This window comes from Aricia agestis, chromosome 10 (genome assembly GCF_905147365.1).
Source record: "Aricia agestis chromosome 10, ilAriAges1.1, whole genome shotgun sequence".
Taxonomy (NCBI): domain Eukaryota; kingdom Metazoa; phylum Arthropoda; class Insecta; order Lepidoptera; family Lycaenidae; genus Aricia; species Aricia agestis.
In genome coordinates this window covers 1,856,568-1,866,633 of record NC_056415.1, presented here as the reverse complement: position 1 = coordinate 1,866,633, position 10,066 = coordinate 1,856,568, and the positions used below count along the sequence as shown (strand labels likewise).

The window sequence follows — 10,066 nt, the reverse complement described above, 5'->3', positions numbered from 1 at the left end:
GAGATGAGTGATACATGACAGCAGAACCAATTTTTTTCATCTGACGTCCAGTCGGCACTTATGGGCACGTTGACAATTTAATCTCTTAGAAAGATGCTTGTGTAAGTGTGTACGTAAACAAATGTTTACACACATATGTAAATCAATTTCGGTTTCGTTTTACAGCTCGAGATTGTTAATCTATTCCGCTAGATATATTAACTTTATGCTCCTAACAAGAGGAAGCAAAGAAGGAATTGATTTTGTGAATAGGAAAAAGACAAGTCAACTACAATGTTTGGCTTTTTAGTTATAGACCAGGGCTTCCCAAACTGCGTCACGTCACACTGTCCCAGGGGCGTCGCATGTCAACACAACATGTCAATCATACATCCCAGGATTCCCGGGCAGTCTAAATCCTCGGTTTCAGAAGCTATGCTCAGAAAAGCAAAGCGCAGCCTTCACATTAGCCAGCCTTGCTGGCTTTAATATCTTTCATAAATATCTCTTTTAATTTTTATGCTTATGTTTTGATTTGGTAATTATTTCCTACTAAAAATATAAATATCCAAAAAGTGTATAAACTTTATGTGATAACCTATGTAGGCTGGTTCTAAAATTAGAAAGTATTTTTTGGGGCTGGGTTGAGACTTGAGGGGCCGGGCGTCGTAAAGAAATGGCAAAGCCCAAGGGCGTCACAGTACAAATAAGTTTGGGAAGTCCTGTTATAGACAATAGACCACAGAATTGATTTTAAGACCTAAAAACAGTATTAGATACAAGCTGTCGTCTTTGCATAATATGATATATTATCTCTAACATTCATTTTAATTTATTACTTGTAAAAGCACGCGTTTTTAACATACTTATATTAGTAGCAAATGGAAACACGTTTACGAAGTTCTAAAACTGAAAAAATATTTATGAATATAAGAAAGGGATACATTTTTATATTTTTACACAAACAGTACTACAGTAAATCGGGATTAAAACTTAATTGATTTTATTGACATTTAGGCGCTAATAAGCACGTTTTATGACGGTAAACATTAAACACACATTAGAGCAATACCTTTGCTTGAAACATATGATACACTCATTTGTCACAACAGTTAAAATTTGTAAAATTGCACTTTGTTATTAGGACCCTAGAAGGATATTAAGGTGTATTATTAGCTGCAAAAGTTATAATTAGAGACCGGATTATATGCAACATAAAAAGCTTATTATATGCATGCAAATATGTATGAAAAATGCTTGAAATATGCACGAATATAAGCAGAATATGCAAAATTAAACGACAAATTTTAGGATTCCCCAAAAAAGAAAAAAGTAACTATTCATTTTTTTATTTCAAAATACGTAGCATAGTACGTACAGTAACATTGTTACATATGACACTAAAATTATTTAAACATTTTGAAAACTTATTATAGCAATCAAATATTTTTCTAAATTTTCAGTGGTAAGAATTAAGATTGTGTCTACGAACATTTTAAATGATATTTTTGTAAATAGGAAAGTTTCGCTCCACATAGGTGGAACAACTTTGTAGTAGGCGAGCGCGACGTTCTTCTATCTCTTTCATTTTATTATCGTAGTTAAAAGTCAACTATTATTGAAATATTCTTTATTGTGCACACTTATAAAGATACAAATTAAGGAGTACAAGAAAAAGGACAAAATATTCAGGTGTCACAATGGCGGCCTTATTACTAGGTAGCAATCTCTTCCAGGCAACCACCACGGGCAAAGGTGAGATTGCAGTAAAGAAGAGAAACGTGCATGTGCAAACAAAAGAATACAAAAAAAAAAAAACACAACATGCATAATAAAAATATACGATAATACTATACATATATATTATAAATATAATAGAATGATACTATAAACTATACTTAAATTACTAATAGATATAATAATTATAGCAGACACGGATAGTAATTAATAATTTAAAGTGTAATTTAACTCACAACAAATGCATGGATTATGATTAAGTATTATTTTTACAGATAGCTAAATAATGCGACTTGACGAGACTTTTGAAAGCATTCAATGTTTTTGCAAGTCTGATATGCTTTGGCAACGAATTCCAGAGCCTTATACCAGCAACAACGAAGGAGGAACCGTAAAATTTTGTTTGATGCACGGGCATTTCTAGTTGATGATTCGACGCAGATCTGAGCTCCTTAACAGTAGCTTGACGAAATACAAATTTTTCTTTTAAGTAAATAGGTGTCGTAGGATCATTTATGATGTTGTAAACGAGTGATAGTATACGAGCATCTCGTCGAAAGCGTATGGGCAGCCACTTCAAACTCGTACGAAATTCAGACACGTGGTCGAATTTTTTTAGCCCGAATATAAATCTGATCGCAAGGTTTTGAAGTCTCTCTAGCTTATTTATTTGATCATCGGTCATATTCGTCAAACAAGCGTCAGCATAGTCGAGGTTTGATAGGAATAGGGACTCAGCGATCTTAATTTTGGTTGGGATAGGCAAGAGGTAACGAAGGCGACAAACAGAGTACCAGGTTGCAAAAATCTTTTTACTAGTTTCTTTTATGTGTTGAGACCAGGATAATGTGTCATCAAAATACACACCCAAGTTTTTAATACATATAATAATACATTACTCAATCATAGCTCTTAATATATTGTTTTGTAACTGTTATTGTTATTAAAGATCGCATTTCTTAATGCAGGGTAAGTGAAAAATGTTGTGAATGTACCCACAATTGATAATATGCATCATAATTCATAACTAGATCTTAGGTAAAATATGCTATTACCGCTGAAAAAGGCTTAAATATGCAAATACATATAATCCGGTCTCTAGTTATAATAAATGTAGACACTAAGCAAAAGTTTTTAAATACTTTATTTTATTAAACTATTTATTTTGCACTTATGGCAGCTTTGTAGCCTGTAGGCCTTGTATACTGACAGGCATGTTTTGTTTTCTAATAACTAACTGTTTTATATTTGTATATCTGTTTGTGTATGTTTTACATAGTATATTAATATTTTGTCATTACATCCTTGTTGATTTACTAGGGTAATTAATAATTATTAAAACCTTTGTTCTATGATTAAAAGTATATGAAACAATAGACTATGTATGTTTAATTTTAACATCTGTTCTGTTCTGTTCTTATGAAGTTCTTTATGTTACAATATCGTAATTTGTGAAATAGAAAGGTGCAATATTTTCACGAAACAGTAGTAACTTGTAGGTGTCAACAGAGTTTTGATTTTGCATTAATCAATAAGGGAAACACTAAATATTAACAATTTGTAATAAACATTTATTTTTACATTTTAAATTAACATTTACACTTTACAAAATAATAAGTGTGTGGATCACAAATATTTAAATTATATAAACTTAAATTTTTAACCGACTTCCAAAAAACGAGGAGGTTATATGTTCGGCTGTGGATATTTTTTTAAGTGCTACATATTGTACCATAAAATATACAAAAATCTCTGCAGAATACACTTCCATGGACATTTGTTTATTTTTATTGTGTTGCAAGTTGGTGTGATGTTTTAAGCACTGATCTACAAGACATTTTTTAGAGTCGATTCTTTATAAAACTACAGTACATGTTGTAAAATTCAGTATACAAAAATGGAATTTTATATATTTTGATAAATGTAAAGCTTTTAAATACAGGTGACTGTAATTTAAAATTACATACTTTGTTCATTCACAAAGTCCTTCATTAAACTTGTGAACTATCACAATGTACAAAATGGAAAGAAACTAGATTTTACCAACCATTCTTAACAAGAGATTACATTTGTGAAAATAATAAGGAATAATAATTGACCATTAAATAACAAGCTTTTAAACCCATTCTGACAGTTGTCTACACAATCAGACTAAAACAGTTGTTATACATATTATAAGTAACAGCTAGGACTATTCTGCTTGCCGCAATCTGGCTAGCCTCTGTGTGAGTTCATCTTGCTCTTGTGACACAACAGTTGCTGTACCAACAGAGGTGCTTGGAATACCAGACGGTAATTCCATATTCAATTCCAAACTGAAAAAAAAAAAACAAAATTAGGTCTACCCACTCAAACATATTTCTTTTGAGATTTGTAATAAACAAGGAATCATTATTCATTGAAGTAAGATATTTCAACTCTAGCAAAGAGAAACCTTAACACCAATTATTCAAACTCCTGGTATTAATACTTTAGATGCTCAATTTATTTTTCTGACAAAAGTTGAGGATGCTATCACATTTTTTCACAAATAACAGCGATTTTCAGGTGCCATTTTAAAGAATTAGGTGTCACACTGCGAGGATATTTTGGTTTCAAATGAAAGATAATATATTAATCTTCACGTCTACACCATAAAAAATTTATAGCCGCATACAAAATTTTCACATAAATATGTTTTAAACATTATTGTAATCGCAAAAGATTTAAAAAATGCGGTTTGATTAGGTACCATTATAGCTAAATACACTGAAGTAAGGAAAATAAATATACAAAAAAATTGTTGCTTATTCAGTCCCCTGTACGAATAGCTAAATATTTTATATAAAAATAAATAACATTTCTATTTATAAGAAAAATAAGAAACACTCAAATTTCTTCATACATTTTCGCCCTATCAAGAACGCGGCAAGCGTCGTAACCGCCACTGTACAAGTCGCGCTGATATTGAATGTTATTTAAAGGAGTGAGCCGATTGAGACGGGCCGTGCCGGAGCTCATCGCAAAAATCCGCCTCCATACAATTTGTATGGAAGCGGATGCGCGTATCGCATACTGTGTCGGGGCGCAGCGGATTCCGTCAATGCGACAAGGCCTGGCAAGGCCCGACAAACCCGCTGCGCCCTGGCAACAGTGTGACCACACTTCACATAGATTTCCACTTTTTGGTAGATTTGAGGTCAAATGAAATGATTTAGTAGTCCAAAATTTTTTGTAAATTTTAATAGAAAATCAATATTATATAACAAATAATATAAAATTTTTAAATGCATAATGAAGACAGTCCATATAAACATTTTAGTTTTATTTTAGTTTCAACCACACAGAATACATTTAATAATAAAGATAGTTTTTGGTAGAAGCTAAAACACGGTCTAGTAGATTTTAGTAAAATATAGCAACGTTTTTGATATATCCAGTCACTCGTGATTTAAGAGTGGTCACACTGCAGCACTGGAGCTATCCAAAGTACTCAAAATCCGTCAATGTGATGCGACCTGGCCCAGCAATAGTGTGCTATAGCGCATTTTGCGCTGCGCTGAGCCCCGGCACGCGCCAACAAACTGTGCGCGTACCTTTAATGTCCTTAACGTCGATATTCGTACTGACCTGCTAATTTTTGTGATAGTGTCCTTAAGAGGCCAAAAATTATAGACAGTTGAAAAATGAACATACCCAGCCTCATCTGCCACCTGTTGCAGTAATGTGTCCACGTCGCCCTGAGGCACTGAGGTGGTGGTAGTTTGTGACATTGCATTCTCCATGTACGACGATTGAACATCCAGATCCTCAAATTGACTCTCAAACTTGTCCATCAAGGTGGATATTTTTTCTAGATTCATTGACTTCATCGCTGCGTCCATTGCCTTCACAACACCTGCCATTGAGTTTGTTACCTGCAACACAATGTTAAATTTTAAAGAAATCAGTAGTATGTGCATGAGGTAAAAATATTTTTTACATATAACATGTTTAAGCTTTGTATTTTTATAAATAAATTAATGGCAACACCTACCTTTCTGGTAGTTAAAGCTGTTTGTACCCTACTTGAAACCGCATCAACTCTAGCTGACATGCGTAAATAATTTAATGCTTGATTTTTTTGACGTATTGCATTTTCTGCATGAATTCGTGCTCCTTCCATGTTACCTTTCTGTATAGCTTTTTTTGCCTTCTCCTTTTCTAGTTTTTCCTCTTTTTCACATTTTTTGGAATTCCTCTCCAACTCTTTCACAGCAAATTTTAAGTTGAAAAGATGACCTGATCATGGGTTAAGGAATAAATGAGGTAATTTTATTTATTTGAGTCTAAAAACAATAATTATAATAAATGATTTTTTTTACCGTTTAATTTCAGCTTAATCTTTGTAGTTGCTGTTAGTTTTGTGCATTATGCAATATGCATAGAGTGTGGATAGTCAAAATTACTTACTCTCAAAAAACTTACTTACTCATATTTTGATTGACAAAGTTTGAGGATGAATCAAGTCAAGTTTATTATGTTGCAAGACCTACAAATGAATAGGTTTCTGAAGACTGAAGTGAATAAATAATTTATTTGCTTTGTGTAAATATGAAAAAGGATACGTTCCATTGCGGACGAAGACATTTCGTTACCCATTTGGAGCTCTGCGAATATTGCTATTTGCTAAAACAAAAACAACACGTAACGTCCCCTGGAAAAGTTCCTCACTATGTAAAAATTAAGCACAACACAAACTAAGTGAACGAGAACGAGAAGTAATGAAAACTTTAACTTTTAGTTTCTGATTTTTCAGATGACTCACAATTTCACAAAAACGCAAAGTTGACAAATGAAATCACAACAATTATTCGATAGGAAGGCGGAAGCATTCTTTTTTAGTTCCAGTATACTGGACAGTACCAACTGACGTCTTTATAGCCAATAAAATTTATTTAAAATTAAATTATAGATCTGCCATGTATACTGGTATAGTACATGAACACACTTTACGTCTAACCATGATAGACAACAACAACTTTTTTTAAATAACTAGCCGTGTTCGTTTCTTTTTTTGGCAGTTTGGCAGCTGACTGTCAATTTCATAATTGAGTGTCATGTTCAATAACATCCTAACAGTTCTGATCAAGAAGTTTACATATATTTTTTTTACGTCCGTGTTTACATAGGGTGTAAACTTTTTGGTTCTGATAATTGAGGTCAATGATGAAAAACTCAAAGCACATATTATGTTACTACCGCACGCATTGTGAAGATTCAAATACGGCCCAATTGGGCCGTCTGTTGTTTAGTCTGCATCGAGCGCAGTCACGAACGTGCTGCGTCTTGTCTTACCTAAAATTGAAAATGACGTCGTGCGTGTATCGAAAATGTACCAAATATTACTCGAAAGTAAACAAAACACATGGAATCTCTTACCACATGTCTTGATTGCAATAAATACCTCGATTACTTACATTTTCAATTATTTTTTCGAACAATCTAGAAAAAATCGAATTTTCATTAGCTCAGGCGAAGAAAGAGACAGCGATACGATTCGACGTTTAAAAATAGAACTGTCTCTTTTATGTAAATGGTTTTTCGTATCTTTTGTTTCACTTATCTGTCAAATTTGTCAATGTTTGCAATTTTGAATTTCAAAAATTGTTCTGAAGCTACGAATAATAAAAACTAAGGAAACATAACTCCCATACTTCAACCGTTTTAAAACCGCTCCTTTTCGAACACTATAATATGACAATTTAGATTTTCGCCAAGGTCGTATCCCAGCCCCCAGGTAACGTATCATAATATTGCGCGCGGGACGACAGCCTGCGCGGTTATTGTCATTGTCATAGTTATGAAACAAATAATTGTCAAAAGCGGATAGTATTATGCAGTATACACCAAGCACATCTACTATCACGAAGAAACGAGCACATAATTATTACTAGCTATTTGACCGAGCTTTGCTCGGTATTCGATAAAACACAAATAAATTGACATTTTCTAAAAATGATTCCTAGCTAGATCGATTTATCGTCCCCGAAACCCCCTATAAACTAAATTTCATGAAAATCGTTGGAGCCGATTCCGAGATTCCAATTATAAATATATATACAAGAATTGCTCGTTTAAAGATATAATTTTAAAATCAAACATTTTCCTCTGATCCTTAAGACATCGATAATAATTATAATAAAGGTACATATAATAATCATGAACAAACCTTGTACGACTCGGATGAATCTAAAACTGTCCGAGCACCTAGAGAAGACGTTTTCAGATTACAAAAGTCTATGTGCTAAATTATAACAGAATTAAAATTAAAAACTAACGTAAATTTTTTTACACTTTATAACTCACAATTACTATAATATTTTAATAACAGTTAGCAGTTTTTTATTTTTGTTCATTTACAATATTAAAGGAAATACTTATTTGTTTTTGTCGATCGAACGTAATTTTCCGATTCAAGATTTTGATACGTGGGAGAGACATGCTTCGGCACGAATGGGCCGCCTCGACCGGAGTAATACCACGTTCTCACAGAAAATCGGCGTGAAACAGCGCTTGCGCTGTGTTTCGCCGAGTGAATGAGTTTACAGGAAGACCAATCCCTAACTCTAATCCCCTCCCTACCCTCCACTATTCCCTTCCCATCCCTACCCTCCCCTATTACCCTATTCCCTCTTAAAAGGCCGGCAACGCATCTGCAGCTCTACTGATGCTGCGAGTGTCCATGGGCGACGGAAGTTGCTTTCCATCAGGTGACCCGTTTGCTAGTTTGCCCTTATTTCATAAAAAAATATATATTACATTATGTTTTTTTTTGTTTTGTTGTAAAAAAATCCGTAGCAAGAAATATGAGAATACCCATATCATCTTATAATGCATTTAGTATAATGTCAGCCAGATCCTAAAATTTCATTTATGATTAAATTGTTACATCTTGCATAACACTGTCCATGGCGACTTTGTAAAAAAAAATTTGTAATTATGTTATTTTGTGATTATTGCACTTTTAGAATAACATGTAAATTTAATAAGACAAACAAAGAGACCAGCTTAATTTTATGCAAATACCCTAGCATCAAACTTAAATAAACCGTCTTTTTTGGGTCGACAAAAATACAAGAAATTTAAGCATAATTTTAAACAATTCACTTACAGATGAAAGGTTATTCCTGTATTAAAAGTCGTATCTGTATGACTTCTACACCATTTCACAGGGCATTTAGGCATTTTAACAACAAAAATATTGTAAAAAGCTACGTAAAAAGTAAGTAAACAAACCTATGTAAACAAATTGTAAAATAAGTTTGACAAAATTGTTATGTCAACCTGGTTGAATGTCACTCGAGTATACATACACGAAAAATGTGTACCGAACACATGCATAAATATGTGCATGTATTCGGGTCACATTTTGTAGTCTTTTGGTGCACTTTTTTGACGGAGTTACTCTTCCTTAGTTTTTATTATTCGTAGTTCGGAAGAGATTTAAGCTGGAAAATAGTATGGATGTAACATATCTGTTTAAGTAAAACATCATTGATTGAGGTACTGGAGAGAGCCGGTGTATAAGCGTCAAAAGCGTGTAATGTTATGTCCTACTTACTAGGACATAACAAAGGAGTCGGTCGGCATATTTCACGTAATAAAAGTGTTATTAAAGGTTTTTAGTGAACATTTAATGCTGGATATTGTTGAGTTTTGTGGTTCCGCTAAATAATAAACCATAAGAATGGTCAAAGAATGCCTCAAACACGTGAATTTAACATTAAATACGTAAGTTTTTAATAACGTTTTTTGGGCTTTTCAATCGGTATTTTGTAAGCTAAAAAGATAATTTATAAGTTTATTAATCCTTTATTCGTGCTATATAAGGTATTAGTGCTAAAAATGTCACATCAATTAATAATTTGGCTATAAAAATTGCATAGCTTTTTACGTGTGTTTACGGATTCTCATCACTTGAACTATAGTAAATCGATATCATGAACTAATTGACTTTCTTTCCTGTATCATAATGTGCTTCGAAATAATCGACAGATAGAAATATTCAAGAAAATAAACGCAGACTACTTGTATGAAAAATGAAAATGTTACAATGTCAGTCAATGTGCGCTGCTGGTAAAGGAGAACTGTCAAAAATTACGTTTTTGTATAATAGAAGCGTTAGTTCCTTTTCTCACCACGTTCATAGACAGCCTTGTCGAACTCTACCTACTTCGACCATAAAGTTAATATACCTAGCGGAATAGAGCAACAATCGCGAGCTGTCAAACGTAACCGAAATTGGTTTTCATCTGTGTGAAAAATATGTGTACGTATATACTTACACAAGCATGATTGAACATGAATTCTATGAGATTAAATTGTCAAC

At 33.1% G+C, this 10,066-nt stretch overlaps 1 protein-coding gene across 1 annotated transcript; it reads right to left on the bottom strand.

Moving 5' to 3' along the window:
- Positions 1–3,707: 3,707 nt before the first annotated feature.
- On the bottom strand, positions 3,708–6,521 carry LOC121730835 (charged multivesicular body protein 1b). Its single transcript, XM_042120014.1, has 4 exons — positions 6,303–6,521; positions 5,732–5,976; positions 5,392–5,612; positions 3,708–4,031 (listed from the first exon to the last, which is right to left on the bottom strand). The coding sequence occupies exons 1-4, from the start codon at positions 6,334–6,336 to the stop codon at positions 3,908–3,910; spliced, it is 624 nt and encodes a 207-aa protein (XP_041975948.1). The 5' UTR covers positions 6,337–6,521; the 3' UTR covers positions 3,708–3,907.
- Between the last annotated feature and the right edge of the window lie 3,545 nt (positions 6,522–10,066).